The sequence below is a fragment of the Camelus dromedarius genome, chromosome 7, assembly GCF_036321535.1.
Source record: "Camelus dromedarius isolate mCamDro1 chromosome 7, mCamDro1.pat, whole genome shotgun sequence".
NCBI classification, from domain to species: Eukaryota; Metazoa; Chordata; class Mammalia; order Artiodactyla; family Camelidae; genus Camelus; species Camelus dromedarius.
This window is the reverse complement of record NC_087442.1, coordinates 12,739,135-12,760,359: the sequence shown is the minus strand read 5'-3', so window position 1 is coordinate 12,760,359 and position 21,225 is coordinate 12,739,135. Positions and strand designations below refer to the sequence as shown.

The window sequence follows — 21,225 nt, the reverse complement described above, 5'->3', positions numbered from 1 at the left end:
CAGGACCTGCAGAATGAGAATTTCTAGGGTGGCTGAGAATCTGTACATTTTACAAGTTCCCTGCAAGATTCCGATTAGAGCCTGAGGTGAAAGCACTTGTGATGAGTCTTCTTGATCCCTCGTCTGACCATCTCAGACCCACAGCCTCCCCAGGCTTGCACGAACTGGGCCCAGAACCCCCAACTCCCTTTCCTGCTTTATTTTTCTCTGTAGGACTAGCTCACTGGCTGACATTCCGTTTATTTTACTTGTTTTTTCTTTGTTGTTGTCTGTAGCACAAAGCACATAATGGGTACTCAATAATGATTTGCTGGATGGATGGATAGATGGATGAGGAATCAAAGAACCAGGAAGCTTTCTAAGGACTAAGATAAAGAGGAATAAATGGGAAATAATTTCATCAAAGAAAAATTGTTGACTTCCTCTTTAGAGGGTCACAAGTATATGCGTGAAGAAACAGGGAAAGCAGGTCACAAAGACAAAGAGGAGAATGAGGCTCACAGAGGGCCTGGGGCGGAGGAGACAGACACAAGAGAAGCCCAGGGAACCCACAGGAGCTCACGCTTCACTGGGACGCGGTACCTGAGTCAGTCTTCCCGAGGGTATAGCTTTGAAATACCAATACCCCAGTCCTTTCTGAATTCGTAAGTAGCTCCTGGACATTTACTATCAAACTTCAGAGTTTATTCTTGAAATAAAGATTTGTTTTCTTTTGGAATTCTGAGAGTTTTCCCTTCAGCCCCTGGCAGCCTAAGTCCTTTACTCTCTGCGTCTGTAAGTGTCATTAACATTCAAAAGCTCTGGACGGCACTGTCTTTATTTGTGTGGATATTAGGCTACTCTGGCCACCAGTGCATGAAAGTTAGTTTAAAAATCAGCATCTGATCATGAATCCATACTGTTATTTAAAATAAAATTGGTTTTTGGTTTACACCTTACCAGGAAATAATATATACAGAGAAAGAACTAGTGAACATTTGATTGACACATCCCTGAGTCTGGAAGAGACCATCAAAATCATAGTCCAGTGACAGACAAGTTATTGGGATTTATATTAAAGGATGGCTGAGCATTGCTGGGAAAACAACTGACACATTTATTAGGGAAAATTTTGTCTGATTAATCTGCCAGAATTTTCACCCCATCTCCTAAAAGATTAATTTTTCAAAAGGGGCAACTGGTAGATTTATTTGGATTTTTTCTTTTTTTTTTTACCAACTTTTTTGCTAGGTTCTTTACCAAAGACTATTAATATGTAACCCTGGGATTGTGTAAAACTTTATGAATGGTCAGGGAGTAAATCAATTTAATTTCAAGAAACAAAACAAAATTAATCCTTCTCTGAGGGAAATATATAAAAAACAGGATTCTCTGGGGACCCAGGTTAGCACTCATTTTATTTTTAAATTTTATAACTCATCTGAAAGAAGGAGAACACCATGAAATTTATGCATTTGTATATTTCTCTAAGCTCATCTGATCTGAAAAATATTAAGTCAATTGGAATAAGTTTCTAAGACTCTTCTAAGATTGTATAAGTCTGCACAAAAGTGGCAGGTACCCTTCAGTGTAAGCAAGAATAAAATAATGCATTTAGGAGAAAAGCATTTAAACTGTACTTATATGATAATGAACTTCAAGCTCTGCATTACTACCAAGAAAACAGATTTGAAATCATTGAGGACTGAAGAGGCCCCATGGTCATCTAATTCAGTGAAATATTGCAAACCAGCTTCTTCTATTCACTATGCATCTTAAAGGCTTGGAGGTGGGGGGAAAGTCCAGGAAAGAAATCTGTTCAATTTTGTTTATTCTGGGTTCAAATAAGTTTTTATTAAGTGAAAACATGGGGAGTTAACATCACATTCACCTGCTGAGGGAAATGGGGCTATTGGGCACTATGCCTTTGGAGGTAGATTTCACGGGGAACTCTGTTATTAGGTACCTCTGACAGAGACCAGGCTCCTAATTGGATGGACCACAGATCCAACCCAATATGGCAGCTTGAATCTTCTCAGTCCTCAAAGCCCAATAGAAGTGACAGACATTTCACCCAGATGACTAAGCTGATGGTGACCCACTGAGCAGATGGAAGAGACCTGATAGCTTCGTACATGAGAGCCTGGAGCTGGGTGTGTGTGTCACTCAACAGTAAGAGCCAATCATAGCTCTGGGCATGGGGACTCAGTTAAAGAAAAGTCAGACCCACAGGGAAGGCTGGTATCCCTCATGGTCGCTGTGCATCCAGCCCAGTGCCTAATTTTCCACTTTCATCCAGATGTTTCCTGTCAGAAAGGCACAGTCAATAATGTATGAATCTTAAAGGCGGAGACAGATGTGGTTATTATCCCCTCTAGGCCTTTCCTGCCGTGGAGAAGACATATTACTCGAGAATGACTACAATTTTTTTTAAAAAAATTTAAGTTGATACAGCAGACTTATGAGTAAATGCATAGCTACGACCATTTCAGAGCAAAAGTCTTTGCAGAATTACAGTCATCACCATAGCTTAGTTTGGCCTTTAAAATTTCACTGTAAACTCCTCAGACAATCACACAAAAGGGCTTCTAAAACAGAATGCAGTCTTTCTGTAATGTTGGAGCAAGGAGCTTTCTCTGGGCTGCATCGGCCTCCAGACACCTATTTTTAATATTTGCTTTTGTTTCTTAATCCTTCCAGACAATAAAAATGAGAGTCATTATAACCAAGTGTGACTGAGGTAATAAATACTTCAGAGTCCAAAAATACACTGTCCCTTCCTGCTCAGCCTCCCATTTTCCAGAATGTCTAGGTACTTAGCTAGCAGCAAGAGACCATTATCCTGCAATGTAGTTGTATTCCACTGACACCTAATCTCCCAATTAAAATCGGTGAAGTGATGGACTGTTTAAATTCCGGTTAAAATGCTCCTTCTCCATTCACATTTGAAAGAAAACACACTCCTCATCACAGGCACCCCATCCGGGGTTATAATTTGGTCTTCCTCTGCCAGCATCATCATGTCACTCCGACTTGCTGCTGGTTAAACCTAAAAAAGCATCTCAATGTGCCTCCCGGCTTGGCTGTTGCTTAGCAACACGGGCAGACACCGCCTCCTCGGGCTGAGTTCTAATTGGTCACAGCTCCTGACAGGAGCCCCTGACTTACTAGAAATGATACTTGATTACTCACCTAGATGGCTAGAGCTGATACTTACCAGCAGGAAATTTTGCATAAAATAAGTCATGGATGTTTTTAATATCTGGATGGCCGAAGGAGGTTACGAGTTTCGTTCACTGGTGCTAATTTTCCGTTTGTCACCAGTTTAGAGCACTCTAAGGAATTACTTTTTCTATTTTTTTAATCGAACAGCATGTTTAAATACCATCTCCCATCCTCACTAGCTGACCCTTATTTATTCAGAAAATCCCCTTTGGTATCAGTTCCCAAACAGTGTTGCCCACAAGTCGAAGAATGCCAGACAGATTGAAATGTTAAATTCATAAAATTCAACCAGTATTTATTAGCTCCTGTCTTTAAGGGGTTTATAATGTAGAAGGGCAACAAAGTGCCTAAATTCCTACATTATCACCAGGACGGTGACAGAGTTCACATCTTCTCTTGAGCATCAGAAACCACTTTCGGGGGCAGGGAGTGAGCAGCACTGGAACTGAGCCCTGATGATCTTGCTGAGTTCTGACAGAGGGAGAAGGTGCGTTGTGGGTGGAATGAGCTGCAGGAACAAAGGCATCTGGACAGAAAGTACAGGGTGCGTTCAGGGACTCAAGGAGTACAAATTGGCTGGAACACGGAGTACATGTAAGGGATTAGTGAGAGAAAACTGGAAGACTCGGTAGAGGCATGGAGCCCGCCGTTCTGTGCCCGGGGGATGCTTGGTGCAAACTTCACTGGAGACCAAGGAGCTATAAATACTTGAAAGTGGGGGAGTGAGGAAGAGGGGTTCCATTTCAGCTATTTAGCCTCCAAGATGCTAGATGTCTCCCTGCCCCGTGGGGCAAACACTTCTGGAGGGGATGAGGGGAACTGCAAGTTGTCTCTCTGGAGTCTCCGCTCTGCCGTGGCCCCAAGGTGGGCAGCTCCCTGGGGCCGTGTTTGATCTCAGAGCAGAGGCCTCTCCTAGGGCTCTCCTCTGAATCCCTCTTCATGTGTGGGCAGATGTGTCACCCAGTCTACACCCCATCCATGTGTAGGGGGCATCTCAGCTTAGAGGTCTAAGTTAACACAGGAGAGATGCTCTCCTTCCCTCCTCCTGCTCAGGAAATCTGTCTTCCCCACCACTCAGGCCAACTCCATTCTCCAAACTGCTGGAGTGCCAGAGGCTTAATGGTGTTTGTTTGTTTTTCAAGTTTATGACATCAGAGCTACACCGAGTGAAATTATAACCTAGACGTTAATTAACTGAAGAGTAAAAGGAATGTGGATGCTGATTTTGGAGGAAAAAAACAAGCCAGAAGTCAGCGGATCTGGAGTTCTGACTCTCACTTTTATGAGATCATGTGAACATAAATATAACCAGATTCTGCCATTTAGATCTCTATGTAATTCTGCAGCCAATGCATCAAAGAGATGCCAAAAGGCATCTTGGGGATGGCGTAATTACAGGCTTTGCTGCCCCCAACTAGGAAGTTGCCTATTCTTTCCATGGTCTGCAGGCAACTGTCTCAACTGGTGCTTAGTGATCTTGGAATCCTAGGATGTCCATGGAAAGGGACTTTAATGCTCATTGCAATCAGCCCTTCATCTGGGGGTGAAGACTCAAGTTCAGAGAGATTCAAAGGACTTGTCCAAAGTAAGAGGTAGGTCATCATGGATCTCAGGTCTTTCATTCAGACCCAGCTCCCAGCAAACTGCACTGCATTCATGTTATGATAGGAAGAGCATCTCAATCTATTAATGTTTTTTGCATACCTTCTATGTCAAGGCCTTCAAGGAACATTCAGTCATCCCATAGATATTGCTAGAGAATCAACTGAATATGTGGCACTTTTGCTCATTCCTGACAGGACAAATACTGAAAACTTCAATAATACATGACAGCATACAAGAGTTGCCACAAGAGTGACACTGAAAGTGTATTAGTTATCTATTGCTGTGTAACAAATTACCCCCCCCCCAAACTTAGCAGCTTAAAACAACAACCCCTTTATTAGCTCATTGCTTCTGTGGGTCAGGAATCAGTCTGTGCATGGCTTAGCTGGGTGCCTCTGTCTCAAGGTCAACTAGTCAGACTGTTGACTTTGGCTGTGATCTCATCTGAAGTCTTGATGGGGGTTGCAGGAGAGTGGTGCGGGGAGATCTGCTTCTAAGCTTACTCACATGGTTATTGGTAGGATTCAGTTCCTAACAGGCTTTTGAAGACAGGAAAAGAAGCTTGCCCTATGTCCTTCACCCAATAGGGATCTCCAAAAATTTTAGCAAAACATTGCTCAGATAACAAGTGTTGTCAGAAGACCAGTCTGGTGACTGAGTAGGGGATGGACTGGAAAATGAAAAGACAGGAGGCCAGAAGGTACTTTCAAAAACTGCTTTTTTTACAGCACCTATATGCCAGGCACTATACAAGTTACTAAGATGACAAAGATGCTTAAGATATGGTCTTTGTTTTCAAGAAACAGATGACAGCCATGTACCAGGTGACAGGTGGCAAAGCCTGATTTAGAGTGGTCTCTGGGGAGAGAAGAATGAAGGGACAGATGCAAGAGAGGAAGAGATGTTAACATGATGAGACAAGAACAGGTCTGTGAGGAAGAGGGAGCAGAGAAGGATGCCAGGCACCCACACTAGTTTGGGAGCATGGGACTCTTCTGGAGAATGGACACCAGGCTTGGATTAGTCACTGCCTTCTAAACCTTTCACACATTTTGTTCCTAATCTTTGTCACAACTCTTCAAGGGAGGTACTACTATTCCCATTATGCAGATGAAGAAATAGACCTGTTGAAGTTAAGCAATTTGCCTAAGGTCAGGCAGACTAGAAAGTGCCAAGGAGAAAAAAGCTAATCATTGGCTTTGAGTGTTTGCTCTCCCCAGGCCAAGTAGATTTAACAACGCCAGAATCTTGGTCTCTAAAAGACCTCTCTCTACTTCCTGGAATTAATTCTTTTGCCCTCTTTCTACATCTTGACTCATAATTCCTCAGACATAGTTGGTAAAGATTCCCCTTTTTTCCCACTGGGCAATTTAATTACACAGTAAACTCCAGACGAGTAAAGACTTCCTTCCTTTGGAAATTTCCTTCCCAGGCAGAGGATGGTGCTTTACCCTTGATGGTTACCACTAATTACCAAAAAGCTGACCAGCCGTACATGCAGCATCATCTATAACCAAAGTGAGCAGTGAGAGAAGCAAAATGGGAAACGTTTCCCCCAAGCTTGGCTGTGGACTGTAAATCCTCCCCCTCCAAAAAAGTAATTCTTTAAAAACCTAATAACATTAATATTTTATCTGATTATAAGTGTAACATATGTGCATTATGAAAAACGTGGGAAAAAACCCAAAAACAAATCATTCATTATCCTACAAAGAAAATGAAACAGAACCACCGAATGAGAGTCTTTTTATTAAGAGCTGCTTGATGAGAGCATCGTGTGTTCATCTGTGCATGTGTGTTTGTACAAGCCACCTATGCCCACTCGTCTGCGAAGATAGTGGAATAACTGTGGGGTTTGTGGATTGTATAAAGATGCTTGCAAGCCCATCAAAGAGGGCTTTTGTTTGCATGCAACTCATGTAAGAGTAAATATTCCATAACCACTTGAGCATAATGCAAGGAAGAAAAACTGAAATGACGGCTACTGGCCAGCATACAGATCATGCTCCACTGTCTTATAATATTTTCTCTGCATTGCTTTTTAAAACATTTTTCATATTACATGCCCCATCTCATATCACATTAACCTAAATAAAAATGTCATTATCCATTCAGTTCAACAGACGGCCGGCAGAGTGTAGTAGAAATTGCAATCACGCCAGCTGACAACAAAGCATCCCAATCACAAGCCGGTAGAAGAGCCGACGGTGGGCAGCTGGTCCACCCCATTTTGCACTGTCCAGGCACGCGATCGGATTCAGTATAGGGAGCCCCCTCTTCATACACAGCGCCCGCTTCTGAAGAGTTGTGTGCAAATCAAGTTTTGTGTTGCGTCCTGTGTTTGTTACATTAAGGAAGCTTCAAGCTTGATATCTAAAGAGACTTCCTTTCAAGCAGTATGTTTCTTTTTACCATGTTACGATTCCTCTGAAATAAATCTAAAAGCTATTTTGGTATATGAGATTTTATTAAAGTATAGTTCACTTGTACCACTAAGTTTATTAAAATAAGGGAAGGAATGTAGCCCGTGAAGCCAGTCATAGAAATGCAGCTTGGATAGTCCCGAGTTCTCCAAACATTAAGGTAATTTGAGCTTTATTGAAAGTAACAGCCTAGAGGCTGTTAGAAGTGACCCATTTACATGCACTTTTGTACTAATGGATTATTAAATTGATGGTTTGTGAGAATTTAGGATAGAATGCAGTAGTCATGAAAAGTCCACCCAGAATTATCATGCTAGTAATTCAGGGTAGTCATCCTCATTTCTTTGCCTTTTTTTTTTTTTCTTTTTTCAAGTGGACTTCAGGATAGGTAGATAGGTAAGTTACATTTCTGTTTTTGCAAATCATGTGACAAAGTGTGCTTCCTGGTGGAATATTTACCTAAGTTCACGCCCAACTGGCCAAAGAGCTGGGAACAGTGATACTGACGAATCCTGTGGCTGCCTGAGCAGCAGTCCAGCGGAGGACCACAGCTCTGTGTCCAGTCCTGGCACGTGGTGCTAACCAGCTGAAGGCTTAGAAGACACACTGACCAAATTTCAAGTGAAACAAAGAAGGAATGGCCAAGGTGACAGGAAATGAGATTTGAGTGCATGGGTATATCCTTGGCCCATCCACACCGAGAACAATCACCCCGGTGCTCTAAGCCCTTATGTGTTGTTGAGTAGAAAATTCTTTTTCCCTGGATTTCCCTCTCCTGATCCTCCCTCCAAGAGTCTTGGCAACAAGGAACAAGGGGAGGCTCTCGGATGCTCCCATAGCCCTGAGCTCAGCCCAGAGCTCACTCTCTTTCACTCATAGAACTGCCCTTCTGCTTCTCAAGACCAACTCCCACACTGGGGCCGCTGGGGACACTGCACTTCCCTTATCCCCCAGAGCATATGGGGTTGGCTTGAATGGAGCTCATGGGGGGAAGTCCAACAAAGCCATGCACCGCTCCAACATCGGCCAACAGCAACCCAGCCTGCCCACCCTGCTGGGCTTCTCCAAGCACCTGAATGTTTCAGGGCAGTTAAGAGATTGTTCCACTCAGAATAGAAGGCAGGGCAGCTTTTTACAGCAATACAAGTTAGGTAAATGGAAAGCCCTTCCAATGAATGGGCCCTAAAGGGTCCAAGAATCAGCTGTACACAGTGATGATTCATGGGGAAAAGAACCGTGTGGTTTCCATTGACCTGAATCTCAATATTTGCCTGTGTTACGTGTCTTCTCGAAAAGTCAACATGTACCTTGCTTTGCGACTGATGTGCAGGGAACTGATCCATTTATGATTATGGGATTGCACCTGAAATGCTTTTCAATTTATGGAGCCGCCTTATAGGAGAGAGGCTGATGGGGTGGGGCAGGGAGGAAGGGAGAGAGAGACAAATAAGAAGGGACAGTGTAGGCAAACCACGCGGTGCCCGGAGTAGTTGAAGGGATAGGGAACGACCGTCTAGTTGATGACGGCGGATCTGGGGCAGCACCTGCTGTCCGAGCGTTTGGAGCACCTTCACGTGGAAGAAGAAAGAAATGAAACCAGCCAAGGGTTATCAGAGGGAGTCAGATGCCTCAATAAAACAACATATCTTCTAACAAGAAGACCCACATTTTATAACTTTTCCTAATGCCTTAGGACTTTACGAGCAAAGAGTGAGTTTTATGTAATTGTTAAAATTCATTCATTCACTAACTTATTCTTTCAATAAATTACCACATACCAGGCGCTGTTCTAAGTGCTGACGATACAGAAATGGACAGACCAAAATCTCCTCCTATCCCAGGAACTTATACTTTACTGTCAAAAAAGTAAAATCTAAACAAAATCTCCTCCTATCCCAGGAACTTATACTTTACTGTCAAAAAAGTAAAATCTAAACATAAGTAACATTTCAAAATATGTTTTCCATAAGAAACACAGAACGATGAATCACGGCACGTTGCTTTAGCTATGGGGTTAGTCCAGAATGTGCACCATTTGGAAGGATTCCCCTCGGCGTTTCAGGTTTCCAACCTGGCTTTTCAAACACCCAGGAGAGGATAAAAGGCCACGTGGGTGCCCATCCGGCTCCAAGGAGAACTCCACCCACGTAAGCCAGACTCTTGGGGTCAGCATTGTGGGCAGCCAAAATGAGACCCAAATTTGTTGAAGCTGGATCATAACTACGTGAATGATCATGACACCATTGTCTCTTTCTGTGTCCATGTTAGAAATTTTCCATAATAAAGATATCTTAATATTAAAAAAGCAAATTCCACAGTTGTTCTGTGTGGGCATTGAAGGCCTCTGAAAGTCAAGGGTTCCCTATATTGGAAGATTTAAGCAACTTAAGCAGAAAGGAATAACCATCCATCCAATGGTTTTCGTACTGAATAAGAAGTTGAAATGGATGACCTTAGGTTGCTTTTGATACTGAGATTCTATATTCTAGCGGAAGATCTAGAATGTAATTGGAACCAAGCAAACACGGATTTGGGCTAATTCCAGCATTAGTACATATGGACTGTGGTCTGTTTACATGCTAATGCTAACCAAATGTCACAAAATGATACTGATTCTCATTTCTAAGCATTTAATGATCATTTTCATAGTTATTTCATGGTATTTACTCTAAATCTTCTCTTATTTTTACTTCCAAAATAACCAGATTGCTTAAGCTAAAACAGATGTTTACAGCTATTGTGTTTTACAATACTGGTGAATTTTAGATCTTCCTCTTCAATCTTGGGTGCACCGAAGTTACATTCATAACAATGGCCATTTTCCCAGGAAGCACCACCCATCCCCTCTTCATCTGCAGCTAATTTAGGTGTGCTCCCTGCATGGGGTCCTAATCACACCTTTCTGATTCGCTCTCAGATGATTCCTCTCATCAGCCAAGCCTGTGACCTGCTCTTGGCCGATTTAAAGCGCTACGCAGAATCTGGGGACGCTTTCGACATCCAGAGGTAAGGCTGCTGCCTGGCTAAAATACAGATGAAAGATCGCATTTTCAAATTGCTACTTCTTATAACTGTACATAATTGTTGGACAATCACCTTGGGACCAGCAAACTATGGAAATGTTAGAAAAGCTCATAAGAGCATGGGTGGATGAAGAAGAAGACATGAAACCCACAGAAAATGTGCCACAAATGCAAACAAAGCCCAGGAAGGTGTGGCATGTTCAGGGAGCCCGAAGAGGGCTGTATTTGTAGACCTGCCCTCCAACTTCTGTAGACCCAGGAGTGGGCAGGATATGCAGAGAGGACAGGGTCCTGGGAGAAAGTCTGTGCATTTTTAATTCAAGAAACGCTGTGGCACACCTTCACCTAGAAGCCATGACTTACTGGTGGACACTGAATTTAAACAACTGATTGGCTTTTTGCCTAGTTGTCCTGTGCTAAATTACGGATTACTGCAGATTAGGAGTTGCATAGCAGATCACCCTGAAGCCAACTCACCCTTATTATCATTGTTAATAAAATAATAACATAATCATCACCAGCATTTACATTCTACCGTATTGTTTACAAAATTCTCTCCCATACATTCTCGCTGGTCCTAAGGTGCATGAGTTAAGATAAGATGGGCCCAGCAGTCATAAAAGCAAAATAACCAACTCTTAAAACCTTCACATCTTCAGCCATTAGGATCAGATGAAATCACACTCAGTGAAATCAAATTATGGTTTCTGCTGTCACAGGGAAATGTGTCATCAATTGTAGAAATGTTTTCAATAAAAGCAGTCAAAATAAAAGAAGTCATTTAGAGATGTCACATATTCCTCAAGGATAAGTCGTTGGTTATAGAATTTATGAAGAAGAGGAGCTAAGTGTGTGTCTACATGAAGCCACAAAGATAGAACTTTTAATTATAAAAGGATATGAATACCCAGTTGCTAGCCTTTTTAGAAGTAAACGGACTACTGCTACAAGACAACAAAAAAGGATTATCCTAGCTTAAAATGGCCATTTGAGGGGCAGATTTCCTAGAGCCTAAGAGGTGAATTTTACTGGAGCTACTGCCAGACACTTTCCCTTCTGTTTGTTTCTAAAGTGCAACGTGCGTTTTTTGTAATAATACACATATGTTCACAAACCTGGTCCCAAAGTTTGTCTTGTATTTATCTGAGTGTGAAGGGCCCTGGTTTTTTGTTTGTTGTTCTTATGAAAGCTGTAAAATCATCAGGAGGAAGAGGGGGACAAAGCGAATAAAGCCAGATAATCAGGTGGTTACCTCATCCATCACAATTTGCTGTGGGTCAGTCAGTCATCAGACCTGGACCTTGGATGTGCTCTGCACAGCTTTGGGGTAAAGCACATAGGCTTTGGGTCAAGTGTTCTCCCTCCTTCATGGGGAGGAAAATGTAAAGTGTACTTCTTGGTATTTGACGGCGTCTGGTTTGAAGCTGCCGGAAGTCTCAAAGTTGAGTACGTGAGGTTCTCCTCCCCTCCCCCACCTCTGTCTAGATCCCCTCTCTGTTGTGTGTTTACATCTCCTCTTGAGTCCTGCAGTCACACTGCCAGGATGGAATCCCAGCAGCTCCTCTCCCTCTGCCTCTCTTCAGATCTGCCAGAAGCTCCCCTTCAGAAGAGGCACACGATGGAGTCGTGCCTCTCCAGGAGCGCATGTGATGGGGAGGCCAGTGGCCGGGTCCTTCCCAGAAACAAACGGTCCCCCTCCCGCAGGTGCTACTGCTGCTACACCACAGACGTGGTTGCCAGCGTGGCCTTCGGCACCCCGGTGGACTCCCGTAAGGCTCCTGAGCACCCCTTTGTGACGCACTGCAGGCGCTTCTTTGAGTTCTCCATCCCCAGACCTATCCTGGTTTTAATCTGTAAGTACGGCGCCTGCCCAGGGTGGTAAGTGGGCTACAGCCAGTTGGGCAGACCCTGCGACATGGGGCGGGTGGGCCGGGCAGCTTCAGGGCTCAGCCCTTACCACCAGGAAAGGTCCCTTGGGGGGGTCTCTGACATTGCCCTGTGGAGTCCTCCCTGAGGAGGCTTCATCTTCCTGGGACCGTCCAGGCTCCTCTGGCCACCAGCCTGGGGCCACTTATTACCATCACAGGTCACCCCGGCCTGGCTCCCCACTGCCGTCAGGAAAATGGCCGCCGGGCCGGGAACCAATCACCTATGAGCTCTAGTTCACTGTGCATCGGGCTTCAAGCAGAGAAGTCTTCTGAAGAGGATTTTGCTGGAGGGGATAAATGTGCCCATGAAAATGAAAGGCTTTGGGTTCCTGCCTTGGCTCCAACTTTTTAAGCCTCAGTTTTCTCATCTGTAAAGTGGGGTGGGAGGGGGAGAATGCCTTTCCCATGGGACGCAGACAAGCAGTAACTGCGGCAGTGCAGGCGAGCACTCAGCCCCGAGCATGCGGCCCAGCTCCCGACGGCAGTGTAGGTGCCACTGCTGCTCTACCACACGTGGGTGACGAACAGATTACCAAACGCTGTGGAGACCAGTCCATTTATCTTATTTCTATTTTAGAAGTGAGTCTTACCCTCTGGCCAATTCTGGTATCTCTTTGCTTTTGTGGAAGCACTGAAGTGTTATTATTGTTACTGATTATCACCATAATTCCTAACCATTCTGCTGGGCTGGTAAATTCTGTTCATTCCTTGGTCAGTTTCATTCCTATTTCTGAGCCAATTTCCGTGGAAGCCCCGGGCACCTTCATCTGCTCTGCACTGAAATTGTAGGAAGAGTCACTATGAGGGTCAAAGCAGTGTCCTCCTTTGCCCCTCACCCCCTGCACCCCAGGGGGGTTGGCTACCCTTGTCATCAACCATGGAGTGTCCTGCCAAGCAGACGGGTCCCTTGTCCCATGGCTGCTGCCACTCCTCTCTCGGCCACACTGAGCCCGCCTCCCTGCTGTGTCATTTTGGTTCTGGCTCCCACTCTTGAAAATGGGCAGAGCCTCCTGAGGCCTCCATGGATTGAGAATGACCCTGTCCCCCGGCTCCCGCATGGTGCCTGTGCAAGCAGGAATTCTGAGAAGCTGAACTGAGCCAAGTTCCCCAGCGACAGGCTTGGCCCCTTGGCCCAGGCCACGGTCCAGGAGGGGATAAGTGTCCCAGACCCAGGGGGCCTTGTCCCAAGGGCATGGCAACAGGGATGCAAGCTGTCCACAGCACAGCAAGGGAGGTGCCCACAGGGGACGAGGCCAGCATCCTTGTCAGCAGCTGCAGTGGCAGCTCTTAGGAACAATTTAGGTGTTAGCTCTGGGGAAAATGATCCAAAGGAAAAAAATGCAAATGACCAGAAAGTTAAAGGAAAAAAAATGCAAATGACCAGAAAATTAAGAAAGTGGATCAACTTACACCACTTGCTAAGACTTGAAACATGGCTTGCAATCTGTTCTTCCCTGATGAAATACAGAGACCTTGGGCCCTCCTGTCTAGGACCTGGGAAATTAACTTACAAGCATGAGATCGACTTCTTGAGGGCCAGATGGAAGTAGGGATTCAATTGTACAACCATTTATCGAGTGCTTACTACATGCAAGGAACGGTGAGGAGCCCAGAGGTGGAAAAGGACATCATCCCAGCTCTGAGCAGCAGCAATTCAGAAGGGAAGACAGGCCTTCAAATGACTAATTCAAAGCCAGGGTTTGCTTCCTGGCAACAGGCACCTAATAGCCCTGGTTTATTCTCACCCCCTTTTCAATGCCACTTTTGTTTTTCTCTTTCAAGTATCATTTCCATCCATAATGGTCCCACTGGCCCGGATTTTGCCCAATAAGAACCGAGATGAACTGAATGGCTTTTTTAACAAACTCATTAGGAATGAGATTGCCTTGCGGGACCAGCAAGCTGCAGAAAAGGTAACGTATTTTAATAGGACACAGTGTGGAAATGGAATGGAAGCTAATTTGGCATTGCCGTCTCTTTCCTCTCCCTCCCCTCCCAGCCCTGCACACCCAGCCATGCAGAGGGGCAAACAGTGAGCGAGTGGTGAAGGCAGGCGGGAAGGGTGGTGGGGAGAAGCCACACTCCGTCCACACTCTGACCTGGGGGAGCAGAATTAAAAGCTGCCCCCGCCTCCAAGCTCACGGGCCTCCCTGTTTCCAGCATCACACCCAGCACAGGTTACCACAGCCTCAGAAAATTTTCTAGGTAAATTGGCCCACATGTGCTTTTCATCAGCGTATTCTTTATATGGAACAACGGCAAGATGGAGCTTTACAGCACGAGCAGCAGCAGCAGCAGCAGCAGAGGGGAGTTCAGGCAGCTGTCACCCGTCTCACACTCCCTCTCAGCGCGGAGGGTGGAGGGCATGGCTAGGAAAGTCCTGGTCAAGGGCCGTCTCATCTGAGACCTAGAGATTTTTGCCTCCTTACACACTTGCCCTGTGCTCGGCACACAGTAGGAATCGAGTCAATTTTCCCTGATTGAGCTTGGCTGAGAAGAGAAATAGGAATTTTTAGTGTTGAGGAAAACAATGTCAATACTGGATATACTTGTGCATGTATAATGCTATTCTTTACCGGCCTCATTACAGTCAAGAAAATAGCTTCCAAGGAAAAACACAGGACTGAAATGTCTCTTCCTGAATTGACTTGTGTAAGACGTGGCTTTCAGAGAGTTTTCTCAAAGACTGGGCAGCTCAGGGGGATTACCAAAGAAAGGACGCGAGGTCCAGGCGTTGGCCGAGGATGAGACCAGGGGTCAGTTAGTGGCCAGAGGCACGGGCCAGCCGCAGGCAGAGCCTCATATTGCCCAGCCTCACCCTCTGGAGAATGTGCAGCAAAGGTGTCCTGGTCCAGAAGGTGGGGGAAGGTGGAAAGCAGCTCACAGCCCTTTGGCCCAAACCACTAAGAACGCAACCTCATGTCTTTGGAGGTGTGAGAACAATCAGCTCAGTGGTATCCCTGGCCCAGCTCCACCATCTGAAAGGACAGAACATTTTTATCCAGGTTTATGCTTCTCCGGAGTGGGGATGGAGGCTCAGGAAGAAGAGAGGAGGAAAGTCCCATTTTCAAACCTTAATATTCCTAAGAAGGTCTTCCCTCTGACGGTTCATCACACAACCCCACCCCATCCCACCCCCAGCCTGAAACCCACTGGTTGTGGAATCAGGCTGACAATTCTAAAAGTGTTGCACCAAATAGCTTACTCAGAGGTGAGGGGTTATTATAGATCCAATTACTGGGATTGCCGCGAGCTTTTTCCTTTTATAAACTCAAAAGCTATTTGTTTCAAACAATGAGTTGATCTGAGAAAAACCTCCCAACCACAAATCCAGGACTGCCCGTGTCAAGACAGAGCTATACGGTTACTAAGAAAACTTGCTTTAAACCCATCTAAACTCTGTAGACATTCCATCAAACAGATGTGTGTGTGCGCAGTGGAAAATGCAGCACAGATGTTAAAAGGTAAATATTTTTCTAAGCTCTAGCCGATGGGTGGATTAGACACCTACATCTATCAGGGTGCATATTTTTCTTGGGTATAATCATAAACCAGCACTGTTTCAGCCCTAAATGGGCAGTGTTCAAACAGCCTCAGTGATGCAGTGCAAATAAAAGAAACCCATCTACACTAATGCTCCTCTCCAGCGCACAGGCCCCAGAGAGCAGCCCTCTCCTCTGGCCTCTGAGCCGGAGGTTAAGACGGATTTCTGTAAGGCTCGATGGCCCTGTAGCAGCCTGTCTGAGCCAGGCTGAGAGGAAAGGATGCCAGCTCTGCCACGGGAAAAATCCAACTGTGTGGATGTGACTGTGCCCTCCCTCCCATCCTCCCCCTCCCCCCACCTCCAGCAAAGCCACAAGCCCGCCTCAGGGACCACAATTGTATTGCACTTGAGGAGTTTCAAGTCAAGAGAGAGCCTGGGGTCTCATCAGGGATGCTCTGGGGTCCTCAGCTGGCATCCAGGAGTCGAGGCAGCTGAGGATGCTCACCTCCCACACATGCCATCGTGCCCTGCCCTGGGACCAGGGCTGGCAGTCCTAGGGGTTGACCAGGCAACAGGAAGGAAGCTGGAGGAAAGCCAGTCCTGGCGGATGCCATTTGGAAAACAGAATGAGCAGGGCCAGGGTGGAAAGAGGCAGCCAACTACGGCTGACCCTGTGCCGTGCTCTCAGCTGTTCCAACCTGAGCAGGCTGGCAGGACACGGAGGTCTCGCACCCTTAGTCTCAAGGTTCTTGCCACCCACAGGCTTAGCTGAGAGCCTTGCTGGAATCTCAGCAGACACCTTCCAAGATCACAGATCTGGGAGGCACTAGAGCTGCAAAGGTCTCGTGATGCAAGTTTCTGGCTCGAAGTCGCAAGCAGTTGCAAGCAAGTCCAACACAGGCTTCCTCAAAATGTACTTACCTCATTGCATTTGTGGAGCTATTTACTGCACACCTAATGTGTGTTCAGCTCAATACAGGCATGGGGTTGGGTGCAGGGTCCTGCCCTGGAGATGCAAGCAACCCCATGTGATGTAACAGCCACCTTAAAAGATGGAATGAAATGCTAAATGTGTGCGACATAGACTGTGAACGCGATAGAAATTCAGAAGCCAGCGGACTGAGAAAATAATGCAACAAGTACTTTGAAATTACAATTTTTCCTGTTGGTGGCTCTGATACTCTCCCTTTTGCTGTTGAGTCCCTTAAACTTCAGCAAAGAGTGACGTATTGGTTGTCACTCATCATATTAAAGAGCTTTCAAAGATGGGGTGCACCAGGGATACACTCTGTCAAGGCTAAAGCAACATGTAAACGCTCCCACGGTGACAGTTAGTAGTAGTAAGAAAGACAGTGCAAATGGCCGATAAGGGGAGGCAGGGGAAGTGGTCAGAGAGCTCAAACCACTTAGGTGGGGTACGGGACTCCTGAGGGAAAAAAGGGGCCCGACACGAGGAGGCTAGGCCAAGGGATGCAAAATGCAACCTGGAGCCCCGGCAGGCAAGCTGCACCAAGGCTAGGTCCCCGCCCCGCCCCGCCCCCAGGCTCTGATAACTTCCCGCTGCGAGAAAAACGGGGCGCAAAGTAGGCCCTGGGTTGTGCAGAAGTGTACAATGGAGCAGAGGCTTCCGTTTAAATCTGTATGACGCTTCCTCTGCTTTATTGTTGGGAAGCCAACCAACCAAAACACAAACAGGGACAAAGTGAAAAGGGAAAGCCCGCCTGGCTGTCCCACCTCCTCCAGCTCCCTGTGACCCACTGGGCCTGAACGTTGCTGAACACTTTCTATGCATGGATGTACATAATTATATATCTTGTCCAGGTACTGTTTTTACAGAAATGAGATTCTATTGTGCATTCTCTGCTGCAGCTTGTTCTTGTTATTTACCAATCTGGCTTAACAAACGGGCTCAGCCTCTTGAACGGCAGGGTCACAGTCTGCTGCTTGCTGCGCTGGCCTCCGAACCAGCGCCCCACTGAGTGACAGACGGGGGTTCCAGGTTCTCACCATCTCAGACAACCCCACAACGAAAGTCCTCACTCCCATCAAGCTATTTAAAAGCTGCACGTGCACATCGTCTTTTGTGCCCCAAGAAGGCTCTCTTATGTGACTCTAAGGCCACAATGTACATTTTTCTTTGTTCCTTTAGAGGCGGAAAGATTTCCTCCAAATGGTCCTGAATGCCTCACATTCTGCCACCTCTGTGGGCGTGGAGGACTTTGACATCGTCAGAAAAGTCTTCTCCTCCACCAGATGCACCACGAGCCCTTCCCAGCCCCACCAGCCCAGAACCCTGTCCAAGCCTCTGACTGTGGATGAGGTCGTGGGCCAGGCCTTCATCTTCCTCATCGCTGGCTACGAGATCATCACCAACACTCTCTCTTTTGCCACCTACCTCCTGGCCACCCACCCCGACTGCCAAGAGAAGCTTCTGAGAGAGGTGGACGGTTTCAACAAGAAACATGTGAGTACAGTTGTCCGGGGGATTTTGTGCTCCTAGAAGTAAAATTTATTTTTGATAACCACTTCGCTAATATCGCATTCTAAGCTCCACGTGGGTACTGTGGTCCACCTTTTCCATCTCTCTGGGTTAGCAAGTAAAGTGGAATACTCAGAAAAAAAAAAAAAAAAAAAGCCTGTCACATGCCTTCACTATCTGGGGTGGTCCATGAAACCAGGCTTGGCTCGGAGAAGCCAGGGTCTTCATGGATGGGGAAGGAGGCGTGGTTCCCAGTGCTCTGACTGTGGAGTCTCCAAGCCGAGGGAGGTGGGTGTGAGCCAGAAAATGGAGCCAAAGTGGAAGGCAGAGGCAGGCAGAAGGATGGGCCCCGGCAAAGCAGGAATGAATACTGGTCGAGCACGGAGGATGAGGTCTGTAAATGGAGCAACGTGAGAGGGGGCCAGTCAACTCCAGGTCCAAATTCTGGATATTCCTTCTTGGTGGGACCCCTCTTGGCTGGACTGGAAACAAACTTTCAAGGGTGCTGAACTTGGCTACTTTTTCACATCATTTTTTCTGGACGCTGATGTGTGTACTGCTTTGACTTATGAGTTGTTAAAAATCTGTACTTTAAAAGGAAGACCACCATCATGGATTCCTTTCTATTACATTCTGATGTAATTCACGATTTGGGGAAGAGGCCTGTTCTGTTATTGGAACCATTAGAAATTTCTTTCATATATTGAGCTGAAAACTGCTTCCCAGAAAATTTCACTTCTTTATCCCCCTGGGGAAAGTAGATGCAGGGTTAGCCATTCTTTTAGGAACTGCATTAACCGTGTTACTAATTGTCTCAACTTTTGGCTCATCACAAGCTTATGATCAACTTAAAGTTCTGTGACGTTCTGGCATCTGCCAAGCAGAGTCTCCCCAGTCCGCTGTTTGTACCATTGATTTTTTTGAGCCTAGATGCAAGAGTTTATATTTATCCTTATTATTGCTCCAGTCAGTCAAAATAATTTTGAATCTTGATTCTGCCATCTGTCATATTAGCAATTCCTCCAGCTTTGTGTCATCTGAAGCTTGCTAAGCATGTCTTCTATTTCATCCAAGTCATCGATTAAAATGTTGAACAGGACAGGGCTTCCCTCCAGGTTGACACTGATCCATTAATCAATATTCTTTGGGCATGGCGTCTCAACAAGCTGTGAATCCAAATAACCCTACTACCCACTCCCACCACCCATCTCCTCCTGTTTCATACGTACCCGTGGATTATTTTTCAGTTGAGGAGGGGAAGGAGGAGGAACCAAAGACGACGGGGGTACATTACTGTAAGGGGAGCTGAAGGGTATATCTTTTAGGGAGCAGTTAGGGGCAGGTAACAAAACCCCAACCCAAATTGATTTAAGCATCCCCGCAAAAATGGAGAGAGGTACTTATTAATACAGATCATTGAGCATCTTAGGAATAGATGTGGCTTCAAGCAAATCTTTATGTAGGCTCAGAGATGTGCTCAGGTCCTAGTTTCTCCCCACTTCTTGGCTGTGCTTTCTTCCTACTGGTCCCACTCTTGGCTGTGCCCTCCTTTCAAGCCCCAAGCAGCCTGCCCAGAGCATCTGGGACTATAGGCTTTCTTGCTCATAACCAATGGAGGAAAGAGTCTGTGACCCCAAATACTCAGCAAGAGTCATCAGGTTCACTCTGGTCAAATGCTTAGGTCACTGCCCATTCTTGAACTGGCAATTGTAGCTGGGGGCATGGGGGCATGGGTGGGCTTAAGTCAGTCAGTCCTGCTCCTGGAGTCAGCCATACCCATGTCACAAGACTGAGCACTCGGGAGAGTGAGCTCCCAGGGAAGCCCCGCAGCTACCCCAGGAAGGCCGGCAAGGCGGGAGAGGGAGTCCAGCCCCCTGCTCTCGCATAAACCAGAAGGCATGTCAGCCTAAGACTTTTAAGCACTTAGAGAGTGGTCAGCAGTGTGGTGGACACAGCAGTGGGTTGGAGATGGGGAAGCAGCTCTGAGAGATGGAAGTCATGATCCTTATCTTCAGGGAATTTAATTGCCAATTGAAAACAGTAAGTTATGTCTATTAAAACAAAACTTCCCTTCCAAATGAAATTCTCCAGGGCAAGAGACAGCAGTACGTAATCAAGTCCAGAACGAGTGGTATCATTCAGAGAGCGGCGGGGCTCTAGGAGTCTGTCCCACCAGCTCCACTGCAGTAATACGTGGTCGTGTCCATCTACCAGGACACAGGGAGGGCGCCCATAGACCTCCATCCGGAGGCCCTCGCGCACACAGCCCCTTACCTCTGACATGGCCTAAATGGACACGGCCTCGAGGAGGGCGGCACTGTCTCACCAAACCCTGGCCTCCTTCAAATCCCCCTAGCCTAGGATGGGGGCTTCTTTCCCCAGAGAGCCACCTTCCATGGGGCTGTGCAGAATGTTGTCAGGCACTGAGACCTCCTGGGCAAATAAACAGATTTTAGGATGGAAGTTTTCCAAACTTTAGTGTGCATAAAATCACCTAGGAAGATTTTAAAGATGCAGATTCCAGGGCCCTCCCCACAGAGGTTCTCATTCTATAAGTCTGGGCCAGGGTCTGCATTTTAAATACATATTGCAGGTGGTCCCCGGTTCCACTTTGAGAATATAGCCTTGGACTCTCAGAGTCCGCCCTGCCAGCCCCTCAGTCGCTTCCTTTCTCAAAGTAACAGTTGGGACTGTCTCTGAGAAATGGAGATTCATAGAACTTGTCTTTTTAAAAAATAAGTCTGGTAGTTACAGTAGTGTTAACATTTGTATAGCCTTGCACATGGAACACGCTCAGTAAATACTTACAGGTTCTCTTTTTTTCTTCTATTTCCTTTTTTCCCCCCTTTTTTCTTTCTTTTTTTTTTTTTACTACAATCAGAGTTCTGTTAATACGGGCCATCTGTCAGAACATGGAAATGCAGATTAGACATTCACACATTAGATATTTTCCTGAAAATATTCCTAAAAATTTGCATGTAAAGTATGACTTGTGATAATTTTCCTGCTGGTTTCCATTCAACAGATATTTTTTGAGTGCCAGTTACTGCCAGAGTTAGGCTCCAGACGCTACACCCAA

General features: G+C 46.0%; 1 protein-coding gene across 2 annotated transcripts in view; it reads left to right on the top strand.

Annotated features, from left to right (window-relative positions):
- Positions 1 to 21,225, top strand: part of TBXAS1 (thromboxane A synthase 1) — a 141,952-nt gene that overhangs the window by 79,013 nt on the left and 41,714 nt on the right. For both annotated transcript variants that reach the window (XM_064487306.1, XM_010983188.3), the window contains 4 exons: positions 10,150 to 10,238; positions 11,960 to 12,108; positions 13,966 to 14,096; positions 17,817 to 18,131. In XM_064487306.1, coding sequence (XP_064343376.1) covers positions 10,150 to 10,238; positions 11,960 to 12,108; positions 13,966 to 14,096; positions 17,817 to 18,131 — 684 coding nt within the window. The remainder of the gene's footprint in view (positions 1 to 10,149; positions 10,239 to 11,959; positions 12,109 to 13,965; positions 14,097 to 17,816; positions 18,132 to 21,225) is intronic.